Source organism: Morone saxatilis, unplaced genomic scaffold (genome assembly GCF_004916995.1).
Source record: "Morone saxatilis isolate NCDOM2014 unplaced genomic scaffold, NCSU_SB_2.0 Contig24, whole genome shotgun sequence".
Lineage (NCBI taxonomy): Eukaryota > Metazoa > Chordata > Actinopteri > Moronidae > Morone > Morone saxatilis.
The window spans coordinates 6,169,869-6,184,813 of record NW_023339807.1 but is presented as its reverse complement, the minus strand read 5'-3'; the positions used below and the strand labels follow the sequence as shown (position 1 = coordinate 6,184,813).

The 14,945-nt window shown below is 40.9% G+C and overlaps 1 protein-coding gene across 1 annotated transcript in view; it reads right to left on the bottom strand.

Moving 5' to 3' along the window:
- rspo2 (R-spondin 2) overlaps positions 1–14,945 on the bottom strand; it is a 53,504-nt gene that overhangs the window by 29,386 nt on the left and 9,173 nt on the right. The window contains exon 2 of the mRNA XM_035672887.1: positions 1,859–2,047. Coding sequence (XP_035528780.1) covers positions 1,859–2,047 — 189 coding nt within the window. The remainder of the gene's footprint in view (positions 1–1,858; positions 2,048–14,945) is intronic.

Genomic DNA, 14,945 nt, shown 5'->3' with positions numbered 1-14,945 from the left:
GAAAAATGTTTCATTGGACCAAAAGCCTATTTGCCCTATAGCCCCTTATTTCAACAGAACCGCTGCTAGCATCTTTCAATGCTTTCAATGTGTTACTAATTATTGCATTACTACTCAACACTGACAAATAATCACTCCTGGTAAACATGAACATGCTCTTTGCCAGATTTCTGGATAGCCTATTGAAGTAGGGGGTACCGACATCCCCAAGTTGGCTGGTGCGGCTTTAACATGCTTTTCATTTTCATAATCAAATGGAGCCAGCGGATGTATTTGCATCTAGGTCGGCAGTGATTGGGTAAGCAGAATGTTTTTTTTTTCTTCCTGCGGTTGCTACATGTTCACATTATTGGGCCTAACGGTCCGGACACCCTCCTCTGGGGCTTCATTTTAGTGCATCTGTCAGGAGTTTGGCTCAGGGAACCAAATGAGTTCAAGTTCCTCTCTGTTTTCATATGAAACACTCAGCCAACACCTCAGGCTCCGTGTAAACCTATAAAGGCTCTCTCTCTCACTCTCTCTCGGAGCATATTCCATGTTAAAATAAGGTTATGAGATCGGAGTGCTACATGAGGAGGAGAGGGAGACATTTCATTAATTGGATTTTTAGAGTTATTCTTTAACGAGAATCATGAGAACATTTTGATTTTAAACTGTTATTGTTGGAGGTTTTTTTTTTTAATAGTAAAACATAGGTCTAATTCAGAGTGTGTGAGAGCAAAGGTCTGTTTAAAAAAAACATTTTCTGCAGTCCACAAGATTAATATGTTACAATGAGGAGACTATTAGCAAAATATAATATGTCTTTATCACTGAAACAATAATTAAAAGGACCAATGTGTAGGATTTTGCCCTAATCCACCTTTCCAAGAGTGTAGGAGAAACTACAGTGCCTGTGAAGGTCGCAAAAAAAACACAAAAGGCTTTATCTAGACCCAGTGCTTGGTTTGTCCATTCTGGGCTCCTATTGATAAAATGGTGGTTTAACATGGCGGACCGAGCCGTAGATTATTTTTTCAGGTGACTATACACTAATGAAAACATACTCTACATTTAGAGCCCCCTAATTCAACGCTGGACTTTTAAAAGTGAGCAAAGTTTAGAATTAGATCATGTTTGCCTAACTCAAAAATACATCTTAAGGGTCAGCACTTTGTTTTTCCTCATCAAACCTCATTGAACATACAGTTGTTGGTGGAGGACCTGGACACTTCAGTTGTGACTGGATTTCTGTTCAAAGTCAAAAAACTACTTTGGCTGCCAAGAAATTACACTGTCTGGTGAAAGTCTCAATCCACAAGCCCTTGCAGACAGTCAACAAAAGACGTTAGTTTCATGCCTTAATGCTAATATATAATCATCTTTGTAGTTCAGATGATATTGAATGACATGGCCAAAGGGTTGGTTTTTACATGTTGCTCTTAATGTGACGATACAAGTCTCTGGAGCAGGTTTGGCTGAATCTGGATCGGGATTTAATGCCTTCAAACATCCTGGTGACTATAGTTTGGTAATGCAAGTGTAAAGGGAGTGTTAAACAGAAATGAGAAACAGCGCTCATCTTTGCTGGAGTTCAGTTAAATCCCAAGGGAGACACTGCTAAGACAAGGCTTCACTACTTACATCCACCTGTGTGAACAGATGAGCCGTTCAAATTGCGAGGTATGTGTGTCTCCTCTGGATAATTGACAATAAATCATGTGTTGTGGGAAAAGGGGAAGTTGAGGGAATGTGTATGTGTGCCTGGGGAAGATGGGGTGATGGGGGTGTTGGAAAAAGGAGGGGAAAGTCAGCAGTGTGGGAGAGGGAGGATTAGAGGTGGAGGGAGGCTGGGTGGATTAAACTCAAGAGAACTTACTGGAGCACATGTTGAGTTCAGGGCTGCGCATGCCGTAGTATCCGGCTGGACAGTCGTGAAGACACTCCCCGTACTGCCTCATCCTCTCCCTCCGCAAAAACAGGAAGAGTTTGGGCTGGCAGTTTACACAGCCATTGTCCCTGGAGCACACCGAGCAGCCTTTACAGATGGGATAAGCTCCATAGCTAGCTGTAGGACAAACACAGAGTTAACAAATGTGATTAGTAAAATGGAATTAAATACATAAAAGTGTCAATATGTTTCAACCGAAGTGCTTGTTGGATGGTTGAACAGTATCTGAAATCTCCTCCCCACTCACACTTTCCTGGCGTCAGTTTTTGTAAATTTCTGAGATTGACAATCCAGCAGCTTCACGCAGCGATTGGCGGAAGGACAAAGGCCGAGGCTGAACTTCTATTTTAAGCCATCTTTGATCTTCACACAACTACTTCTGTCAATTTTATATGTACAAAGTAAACCAGTGCAACGACGTGAATGTATTTGAAGAAAGGCTGTCTGAAGTGCGCACAGTTATCTACATTTAAATGCTCATCATGTCTAAACCCTCTCTATTTTCTAGGATTCATACCCCTTCGAATGTGGTTGTTCAAAACAGCTTCTAACACTTTTGCTTTCAGACAAAAAGGATGAGAACGTTTTCATGCACCCATCGCTTGCTGATCATCAGATTTATACCCATCTTTCCCATCTCTGCCAGTGTCTACCTTTGTGTTAAATTTAAAAATACAATTCACAAACCGTCTAGGCCTTTTTTTTTTTTTAATTCCTGCTACCTGGTGCACGAAGTGACGTGAACCCAACTAGGGTTAGGGTTGTGCAGCGAGCATAGCTCCTACAGCTCTATGTGTAGAGGGTCTAAAAGAGTATGTCAGTCCTATTGTTTTTGCTACAGCTGCACTGTAAGCTGCATCTAACACGGTGGTTAAAAAGGCTGTTTATTATGTACTAAAAAAGAGAAAAGCAAAATTCTTTTAGACCGTTGTATCATCACTCATCTGTGGATGACTCTGACTTCACCCAACGACAAGGACAGGGTGAACTTGAGGTAACAGACTCAACTGTGGGAGGGCTGACCAGTAGAAGACAACCCGAGTACAAGAATAAAACCAAAACAACCATAATAGATATATCAGCAGGATATTCTCTAATTCATAGTAAATATGTTCAATTCAACAATTTGTCATTCATGCAAACTCTGGCTCCCCTCTCGACGTTCGAATGCTGATTGGTTATGAATGTGAATATTGCATTAATTCTGGTCAGAGCTGGCCTCCTGAACGATTGTGTTGAGACAGCCGATGAAAGCCCCCAAAACCGCAGTGGCTCTGGCCTCGGCTCGAGTTGCCTGCGGAAGACAAAGGAGCCAGTAAAAAGACAGTCCATTCCACAATAAGTGACTTTCAGCGTAAACTCCTTAACGTCCCGTTTACAGGAAAATGTCCTTGGGCGAATCCAAACTATCCAAACGAGAGACACTTCAATTGATGTAAGCCAAGTCTTAAATATCACAAGCAGGGACCGGGTAACAGCACCGTTCAAACTTAGCCACCTACCACAACGCTTAATAAAACCCTGTGCAGCAAACTGGACAAACCCTGAGAGACAGAGCAGAGCATGCCTGCGTTACTGGCTGTGGATCCGCATATTAGATTTCTCTGAACAGATTCACCCAGACGAAAGTGAGCGCTAAGTGGGCCCAGTGCAAGCATCAGTTTGTAATCATGTTGAAAATCAGTCAGCGGATGTCAGACTCATCTTTTTTCATTTCTTTTGTTGGAGTGCTGGGAGACAGTCGTCAGAGAGGTATGCTGGCTCTGCCAAACTACACTCATTCTCCTGAAGCTGGGTGGATGGAAGTAAGATTAAGTGCTAATCAGAATGTGTCTCTGGTGGTCTTTAGGGATGAGGCTTACAGCGACAACCCATCGATCACAGCAGCGCCGGGGTGTGCGCTCCGAGCCTATTCATCACGCAGATTGGTGATTGTTCATCCCCAGTCAGCACTCTCTCGGTAAGACATGAAGGAGAAATGAAAACCCCAAATTATGACTAGTGTCAGCTCGTCCAATTCTCAGATGGAAAATTGTGCCCTATGTTCATCTGTCAATCCAGTGTCTAAGATATTATTATTTCTTATTTCAGTTGCAGGTTTCTCTCAATTCAGTTCCTTCAGAGTCAGTTGCCCCTACTTGTTGGACAATGTTTTTCTGACTTTCTGATGTTGTTTTTAAATCATGTGCCATACAGAAATGTGCAGGCATTTATATCTTCATATACAGTCATATTTTCACATTTACCCACATATAGAATTAAATGATTTACACTAAAACATGCTAAAAACTGTAAATGTCAATTTTTATTTAAAAAAAAGTTGTTACAGCTGTATTAAAAGTGTTTCTCTTTCCCATCAGGTAACACCACAAACATAATTCCTCAAATATGTCTCGTATTTCATTCTGTCAATCCTTCCATTCAGTAAAACTAAACTGCAACATTAGCCGAAACCTCATACTTAACCATATATTTCTGTAGAATATACAGTCTGGGTGTGTTTACAGCAAACTGACATTCACATTAACTTGGTCACATTTACTCCCTCTGCACTCGCCAAACTTGAACACAACACTGACAGACAGGGAAAGCCAAATTGGCAAAAGTAAAGAACTGTGAGGCTGGAAAGCTTATTTCTCCCGCCCGTATTGAGTAGGCTCAACTCCTGTAACTATTAACAGTGTGCTAACAGTACTATCCTAACAATAATAGAAAAATAAAATCAAGGCCTGTGGTCATCTTAGATCACTGGCCAGTCAATCAGCAAAGAAATTATAGTCACTGAAACGTCTCTTCATGACTCTGGCTCAAAAAATCCCACTGCTTCTTTGTTGTCAAACATTTGTTTTGCTGGTTGCTAATCTCGCAATGCACGCTGATTGAGGATAACATAATCACACGCCGTTTGAATGCAGCAGATCCCACATCCTGGAATTAGTGCAAGATTGGGGGGGGAGGGAAGGCTCTATACGGTGGAGAGAAACTCTTTTGGTGCTGATCTAGGGAGATTAGCTTGTGTGTGTCTGTGGAAAGGTTTGGAGGTTCAGGCCACAGGTATGTCAGGAAGGAGGCCACAATTCACAGTGTCTGGGGCAGCATCGTCCAACTCACGTCCTACTCTACCGACAAAATGTCTAGCACACTTTACATCAATCTGTCGACTGCCAGCAGGTTTCAGCCATTCTTAAAGAAAACACTCATTCATGTGAATTGGATTTTTGAGACTAAAAGAAACATAAGAGTAGCTCCTTTACAGCAGAACTGAGAGGCTTATGAGTAAAAACTTTTACTTTATTGGCATGAAAATTGAAAACAGTTTGCCAAAGCATGTAGTAGCCATGTTCTTAAGTGGAACTAAAGAAGGGAAAATCAAAGGGAAATGAGTTAAGTGTTAGTTCTGAAGTCTCTATAGATCATTGCAGCTTAACCTAATTTGGCAGCAACATAAAGCTGTATGTTTAGTGTGCTAGAGGATGTGTCTTCTGAGTTATGGATGTGGCTTTTGTTTTGCATATTGTTTCTTTCTCCTCTTCTCAAACAGCAGACACATTCAAACCCAGTACATCCAAATGCTACAAAAACATGCTCTGTGCCTTGTTTGACTGTGCTCTATGGCTTCTTCCTTCCCCACAAATCATCATGTAATGCCTTGGCTCTTCTAGTGTTTCTTCTGTCAATCACGGTGGAACTGAAGTGACCCAGACATATAGAAAAGCCACACAGAGGGTGGTCATTGTTAGATTATGGATACGAGGAGAGGACCGTACACGCCATTCCAAGTGCCACTCCCTGCACACGATAAACCGATGCCGTTTACAGTTTCAACCACAGAAAACATATTACGTGAAACAAAACAAATCCGCAGTTCCCACTTCTGACAGCTAACTGAAGATCCCTCTGAGCCTCAAGTATTGTATTTACGAAAGCCTAGGGTCCATATGAACATCACTGAAGAAGCCTCTGAAAAGACTTTTTAACACAAAGACTTAATAAGTGCCTCAATGTGTCGTGTCTACAAGGCAGAGGGCTGGTATAAAGCTGCTGCTCTTGTACATGAACCACATGAAGGGCCCTTCACATATCCTCACCCATCAACAATATATTGTGACAGATAGACTGTCTGAGGATGATTTTCTGTAACAAATAGAGAAAAATACATTTTTGAATTTTGAGGGAATCTCTTTGTTAATTTGCAGTTACAAGGGGAAATGTACCTAGTGTGTTTTAAAAGAATATGTAAACATTATTCAATTTCTTGCAGAGAGATGAGAAGAGAAACAAAAATCGTATGTGAACTTGTAAATATGAAGTTACAGCCAACAGCCTGTTAGCTCAGCTTAGCAAAACATCAAGACCCAGGCTGTACAAACCCTGAGAGACAGAGCAGTTTTTTCATTTTGGTTTTTGTATGGATCAACAAATTATGTAAAATGTCTAAGTTAGTGAGCTTGAGAGGTGCTGGTAGGTGGATTTATTACCTTTTTATCACAGTCAGGCTAGCTGCTAGCTTCAGCCACATATTTACCGTACAGACGTGAGTGGTATCAATCTTCTCATCTGACTCTTGCCAAAAAAGTGAATATTTCCCAAAATGTAAAAACATTCCTAAAAAACATCCAAGACCAATCATTTCTGAAACTATTTGACAGTTTAAATGAATCATAATTTGGACCATGAAGTCGACATTACATGGTGAACTGGCCTTGCAGATATTCATTGATAAGTATCAAGCACGTTCAGGTGAAGTTTTGGTCTTTCATTCATGCAAAACAGTCATTCAGTCATAACATGAAGAATGATGGCATGTTAGGAGCGTAGCACTTTCATTCTACAGCCGTAGGCTTGCTGGGAGGTTTCCTCTGAAGCAGTTGAAGAGCAATTAGGGCTGCAGTGAGATCCAGCAGAAACCCAAACTCTGTCTCAGGTACGTTTTTATGAGTCCAAAGCAAGCGTGACTGACTGCTCTTGAGGCTGCCAAAAACCTCCACACATACAGGGGGTTCCACCCACGGCCGGCTAACTTCCTGCCTTCCACTCACCTACTGTTACCCATGAAATCATTCACATTGACCCATTCCAACTTTCTGCAACCCAAAACCCTAACAAGGCAAATTGCACATAATTTTTGTTTCTTTTAGAGCCCCGAACTTAACATTGAGAACAAGAAGACATTCTTGCGAATGGTTTCATGTGGGCTCTCACAAGCCGACTTCGATTAAAAACGACCGATGCTGCTGAAAACTGATACTTTGTAATCATTTTCAGGTCTTTAAATTTGACAATTTTAGTATAAAAAACAACATGAAGAAAATGCATTATACTATAATACATATAGTATAATAAAAACAATACTAGATCATATCTGATTTTTAACATAAGTTACAACAAATCCTTCAGGTTTTAGTAGCATCTCCTTATGTTTCATGTTCTTTGGACAAAATAGGATTAAGTAATGCCAAAACATTCTATTCATGTATACTATCAGATGTAGGATTTTTTTGTGGTCGGCCATATCTGAAAAAGGTTTTAAAAAAGTGGTTACATGCCTCTTTCTCACCCCTCAGCTGCTCATTTCAATCACAGACTTGTCCACAGAGCAGCTTCCACGAGTACAGAAGATATTTTCTTTAAGACCAAACCCAATCCAGTCATTATCTCTTTAACCTGTTACCACTCTATTTTTATAAGGATTATTGATTTTTTCCCCTGTAAAATCCCAATGAGAGTGGGTCACTCATAGTTAAATGTTGGACATAAACTAAAATATATCCACATTGGTAGTTAATATTGGGTACAGAGGTATATAACAGAGGTTTGTGAGATGGTTGTCTTATCTTGTCATGTATCATTTTAACGCCACACTAAATAGAAAATTTAATTTTAATAAAAAATCGCTCAGGATATCTGGAAGGAATCTGTGTCTTGATTGACTGCTGAGGCAATATCATAACAAAGCAGTGAATTCCAAACCCAGCAAAAAGAGGGCAAGAGCACACATTAAAACACGACTGTTCCTATTCTCACAATTCTCCTCCATTTCTCCGAGGGGCCCTGGTATGTAAATCTAATAATACAGACTGTGAATGCAACTAACCAACAGCCACACTGTCCATTGTTTGGAAAAGGCACTTACAGTACAGCCTATGTGAGAAAGTTTGGTATCATCAAATAACACAACAAAAAAGTTATTCACTATACTTCTGTAAATGTCATACGGTGAAGAGGCAGTGATGGCGAACCTCAAGTTTTGGAGTTACATAGCAGCAGCAGGTCAAGAAGATTTGTGCTCTCATGTGGAAAGCATCACATTCACCAACAGAATTATACGCTTTCCTTGTGGCACTGAGACAATTATTGTTTATTGTCCACCTCCCTTGTTCCCCCTAAATGATGGTTTAAGCTTACTGCTGCTCCACTTTAGAGGAAAAAGAGAAAGCTTGGGAGAGAGAGAAAGGGCAGATACGGGACAGAGCAGCACTGTAGCCACCAGCCGACGGGCGGTGGGCCGAAACCGTAGGAAGCAAGCAGCTTCTGGATCTCTGTTCAAACCCTCTAACCATCCAGGCTTACACTCTCTAGCTGTAAATGGCAGGAGAGCCAGCAGTGTCAACCCTTGCACTCAGAGTTCACCAGCCGTTGTAACGCCTCAACATTGTTCAGGCTCATTAAAAGCTGGTACATGGAAAATGACATCAAACCGGCCGCTTTTCAGGCCCGTGACTTTATTTGTCATGGAACTAGAAGTTGCACTTAGCTCAAAAATTGTGGAGTAAAAACAGAAGGGGTGAGAGGGGGGTACTTCGGGCCTGTGAGCTGAAGGCACATTTCTGTTCCAATTTAGCAGAAAATATGTTGGAGTTGCCTCCGACTCTTTTCCAGCTGGAAATAGTCAGGTTTTAGGATCTACGTTTTTTCCCCCAGTTTACTTTAACAGATCATACTGTAAGCACATGTTTATAATTTGGGACAGTCCTGGTGCTTATAATGATTTTGCAGCAAGAGACTGAGCAAACACATTTGCTGTCAGACATATTAGCTCGGCCAAAGTGTTCCCGTGACACAGATCCACCGGGCGAGGCGGGCAGCGCGGAGATTTGAGCGTTCACTTGAAAGGGTGGCGGTTTGTGTAGCCAATGGGTAAAACAGGCAGCCACGGTTCAAACGGGAAACTGGAAAATGGGGGCCAATTTAAAAGCTTCACTTTTTAGTGCACAATAAAACAGAAGCTCGGGCTAATTTGCTTTGGTGTGATTCAACAGGTTGAGCCCTCAGTCATCATGCAGGTGAGAAAACTACATTTGACTCCACTGGATGGCCACCAGTCACCATCTGGATCACCGCCATACAAATCAATGTTATTAAAGGAGTAGTTTGACATTTTGGGGAATACACTTGTTTGCTTACATGCTCAGAGAGACGAGATCATCATCAACATGGAGCCCACATTAAATCATTTTTTTTCTTATAAAAAATTCAATCCATTCAAACAGCTTAGTTGACGAAACAAGCAATCCAGAAAATGTAAGCTGTACAGTGTGTATTGATAATCTCTCTGCCCTGTGTGTTCGGAACCTGCAGCCAGTCAGATAGAGACATTGTCAGTGTTTCTGAGTCAATCTGGAAACGCTCTCCGCACATTTCACCCATCTGTCCAGCTGAACTCATCATGGCTCTCGCCCCTGCTCTCTTTCCAACTCTATATGAAGACCCTAGGTTAGTTCACTTCCTTATTAACATCTTTATGATGGATTATGACTTAAATCCCATGTCCTGGGTCAGATCCCACATCTGGATCCCCTGATGTGAAAGGGACCTCATAATTCCTGTTTGAGGAAAATTAGAAATAAAAGGTGACCCAGCTGACCTCATCTCACGGTATGTGCATGCAGTCTTTTAACGCTTTCTGCCAAATTGATGGACACTTAAACCGCTGACCATGGCAGACGTGACCGCCATGGAAAGCTCTATGGTCACATAGGAGGAAAAAACTGAGGGAATGACCTTGATGTGGTGGTCAAGTAACAGCATCGCCTCTTCACTGTGGCTTGCGGTGTCATAAAATGTTTTACAGCTCAGTCGGGCCTTGAAAACAACGGAATATCTGTTCACAGTCAGTGTCAACATAGCTTAAACAATGCACTAAAACAATGCAAACCTCTAATCGGGTTAGGCTTTTGTTCCGATGAAGGAAAAATCCACTCTAAAACAATTTTAACGCTTTTAAAAATAACAGTTGGTGATGCTGCATTTATAGGTCGTCTTTATTTTTAGTTGTGTCGTTTAGATATTAACGGCACAGCTATAAAGTGGTTACACCAAAAAATAGTGTAAATTACCACACTTCATCACAACATAATGCATCACACAGGGAGTGGGATTTTCCCTTAACCTCACATGCTAAAAGACTAAAACCAAAATTGTGTTACCGCTCATCATCGTTTTTTCTTTTTTTAAATGAACCTGGCACTTCCTGCTGAGTGGCACAGATCATCACTCAGCATCTGCCTTTGATTCTTGTAACGCTGATAGTCACTTCATACGCCATGGTTGTTCGGCACAGGTGTAAACGCACTTTATGACACTCAGGAATGGAAGCACTATGGGAGTTCATCGATGACTCATGAGCATGGACTTTATCGCTCTGGACAGAAGACGAGCATGTGGTTTATGTTTCTTGCCAGCTCTTCCTCTCTCGCCCATTTTTATTTCTTCATTCACTCTTTCACAGAAAAGGGTTAGTGTTCTTGTGAAACGCCCCATACCTATGGTGTTGTTCCGTGAATGCAAAATGATCTAAGATCAGTATTTTAGCATTAAAATACAGCTGAAAACTGGCGGGATCCAAGCACTATGGATCAACTACTTAGACTTTACAGATTTAGTCAATATAAAACTTTTAAACATTCGTATGATTTTCTGAAGATTGGACCTGATAAATTATGACCTCTTTGTAAACTCATGCCAAAAGCACATTGGCCTTTAGCTGCAATATTATATGGAGTATAACAAATAGTTTTATAGCTTTTAGTCGTGAGAGGATGATGTGCGCCACATTTGGAAATGATTAGTTCAACTGTCCAGGAGGTGTTTGCAAAATACAGTGAGTTTTTCAGGAAATTCAAATTATTAGAGAAATCCAGAAATCCCACATGGCAAAAATGAATGGAACTATGTGCAAAAAATGGAGCTTTTGCCCGTTTGTTTAGTTTATAAGCATGAGTTTAAATCTGGACTATTTTGATGTTGTGGGTCTTAAGGTGTCTGTGATCTCCTGACTTTCTCAATAAAAACCAACAAGAAACCAGGTAAATGGTACTTGGTACATAGTGTTTTTCATCCCAAGAAATCATTTAATCTGTGGGGAAAGTGTAACACAGAAAACATGGATGGATGCTAAGACTGTGATTAGTCTTTGTTATATCTCGTATAACTCTGCTCAGTTACAGCCTATTTTTTCCCCAAGTTCCCAAACTACAATTGAAGTATATGCAGTGTGAAGTAAAAAAGTAAGCCCCAAAAGAAAGGGAAAAGTTTAGAACTTTGAAAATTTCAATATTTACACTCACTTAAATCCACTCAAGCTGTGGGAAAACGTATTTTCCCCCAATAGAAAGAAGAAAAAGGCAAAAGAGAAAAAGGTGGAGTGGCTCCTATTAGCCCACATGTTGGTAATTTATCACACATAAACCTCACACCTAATTTTCACACCTGTAGCTCAACGTGCTGGAAGTCTAGTAATTCACTCACTCACACACACCGACACCTCCCACATACACATACATGCTGCTGAGTGGGACCTGGCTGCGGGTTTCCCTCTGTGAGGGAGGAGAACGAGGACATCACAGGCGAGGATCAGTAAAGTCAGCGGGCATGCTTGGCATATTTGCACCCCATGTAGCATTGCTCTGTCTCTCCCACACCTAACCTGTGTTCACTCTGCCTTCCCCATTTGTCATCACCTTGACTAAACTCATCCCGACCTCCAGCTCACACATCTGAAAAACACAAGAGGCTGGATGTGGATTTTTCATACTTGCCAGGAAGCACAACATACTGTAGCTGCAAATCCAGATGGGTGATACTCATCTTTTGTTGAAGTGTTACACAAAAACAGATTGTAAACTAAAAAAATGATATGTTATATAAAAAACTGTGTTTTTCTGTTGTTTTTTTTTAACTTCCTGCTGGAAAAAGAAACCAAATTAAATTAAAAGTAGAAAAATCAGAGAAGAAACTTCTAAATAATAATAATAATAAATTGTACTTTTATACAATATTTACTTTATTATTGACGTCATTATATATGTGTATATATGCATATGTATGTATTTATGTGTATATGTGTATGTATATATACACATATATAAATGTATTGTTTGCTATTATTTTGTGACTATAGAATATATAAATATTGTAAGATTGCTAAGTTCGAACAAATTATATAATATATATTTTATTAGTGGAGCAAATACTTGAACATTTTGGAAAATACTCGCAGGTCTGTATTCTAAATTTGAAGCTAGCAGCCATTAGCTTAGCTTAGCACAAAGACAAGTGGAAACAGCTAGCCTTGTTCTGTCCAAGCCCTATTTGCAGTCTTTGTGCTAAGCTACGCTAACCGGCTGCTGGCTTTAGATCCATAAGAGACAGATGTGAGAGTGGCATCGATCTTCCCCGCTAACTCTCCGCCAGTAAGACAATATGCGTATCTTACGAAGTATTCCTTTAAGCATGCCTCAGAATTCTAAAGCATTTCTGTAAAAGTCCTTAATTACTACACGATACTGCTGACACAGGTGGAGGAAGTTGTCAGGTCCTGTGCTTAAGTAAAAGTAGTAATACCACAGTGAGATAATACTCAGTTACAAGTAAAAGTCCTGCATTCAGTTTCTAACTCGGAAAGTGCAAAAGTCTTGTGAGCTGAATATTTTTAAAGTATAAAAAAGCAGAAAGTACCTAAAATTGTGCTTATGTACAGTACTTGAGTAATTGCATTACATTCAAGCACTGACTACTGATCACTGGAACTCACATGACTTCGCTTGTAGGCAGTTGATAAAAGCTTTTACATTTGTCTGATAAATCTTTCATGAGGAGAAAAATCTTCTGACACACAAGAAGTGCTGAGTTTTACTTTTCGTGTTTGTTTGAAAGGACCAGAAGAACCAGGCAGTTAGCATGAGCAAAAGAGTGCTACTTAAACAAACTCAGGTTTCATCAACAGAGCGGGAATGGGAAGGAGACGTCATACTGATCTATAGGAAGCACAAAGTTCTTAGCATTAAAGACGGCGACAAAACAATCAAAAAGAAACGAATAACGAGGACTTGCTACCAAAAAACATAGCCATATGCTGACTGACTGACATACCGGTCTCGAGCACGATGTGAACGTCTGCTACAAAGTTCGACCTCATTAACCCCTTAACAAGACACAATGTCACACCCTCCTCGCCCGCCGAGGCCAACAGGGAGATGTGAGGTGATCGCCAGGGTCAAAAGTGGAGTGCACCGCAGGTGGCAGATGGCAAAGACCTGGTCTCACTTTCACACATGGTGCCTGCCACAAAAAAAACAACAAGAACCCTAAACATCAAAGCCTTATTTCTCTCCCCTAAAAAAAACGGGCTGGATCCAATATCTACATTAGCTCTCTCGCAAGAAAAGAAGACAACTTTGCTTGTTTTCTCACCTAACTGAAGTCTGTTTCCTGGTAGAGAAATGGCTGCACCCTTATTTGGTTGAATATTAGAAACATACTGATATTTTTCTACTGAAGTAGCCAACAATTACTATTCTGTTCCACTTGTCTTTAAATGTAATCATTTCTTGATCAATTACTTGAGGTTTATCCCAACTACACACACACACAAGACTTGAGAGAGAAGTTCATCTGAGGTGGCCTGTGATATACGGGTTGTTTAGACGGGTATACTGTATCCAGATGAAAAGCACCTTCTGCTCCAGCAGGTGTCTGGGTCACATCTGGCCTCGCGTCCTCGCACTACCACAAAACTACACCTGAATGGCTGGCACTGCCCGGGCTTCTTAACAGGAACCAGCTTGTGTTGGCTCCGAAAGGCCACACTCAGCCCTCTGGAGTACACATTTCTTTTCTACGTTGCCCTTTGAGAGAGAGACTTAGAAAAAATGCTTTAATAAAGTATGAAGGATGAGCGGACTCCACAGGCCAAAAATGGAGCCCATAAAGCAAAATGAAAACCAACGACTGTGGTGCAGAGATAATTTCCTTTCAGTGAAAGTACTACATGTGCTTCTGAGTGGAAATATAATCCCTTACCACAAAGACAGCAAGCTGTGGTATGCAGGTGAGCTAGAATCTGAAGAAGGTGTTAGATGTTGTGATAAAAGGAACTTTTGGATGAAGAAACAGAGACTTGCATCCAAAACCTCTGGGTGGCATGAGGTTGCGTATCATTACATGGACGCAACAGATGCATGGGGCTGTACCTGTCTTGTGCCTACACGCCACAGTGTTTACTGCTACAAATGAGCAGCAAATTGGGTTGTCATGTATTGGCTGCTGTTACAACAATGTTCCAAAGTGCTGGATGTGCCAAAGAGCTATGCAATAACTCAGCCACAGGAGTTGTCTCCTCTTCTCTAAACAGTCAGAAAAAAATGTCTTCAACGCAACCTCATATTCTCCTAAATAACCTAATGACCTTTGAAGTTATGTAAGCTCTTTTTACTGTTCTAGCTGCTCATATGCATATGCACGTGTGACTCAATGATGATAACCAGCCCTGCATTGTCCATTACACTTCACTACTGCCCATTACTGCACCAAGGCAGAACCATCTCTAAAGCCATTAGCTGGTAAACATGTAAACTACGTGTGACCCCTGCCTACAGATACCTATTAGTTATGACTCCTGCTGGTGACAGCTGTTTACACAGCTAAGGCCCTGCTCCTGAGACCTGGCCCCAGTCCAAATAAAATAATATCCAGTTAAGGAGAAGTCAGCCAAGATGTAATACAAGTGCATAACTAG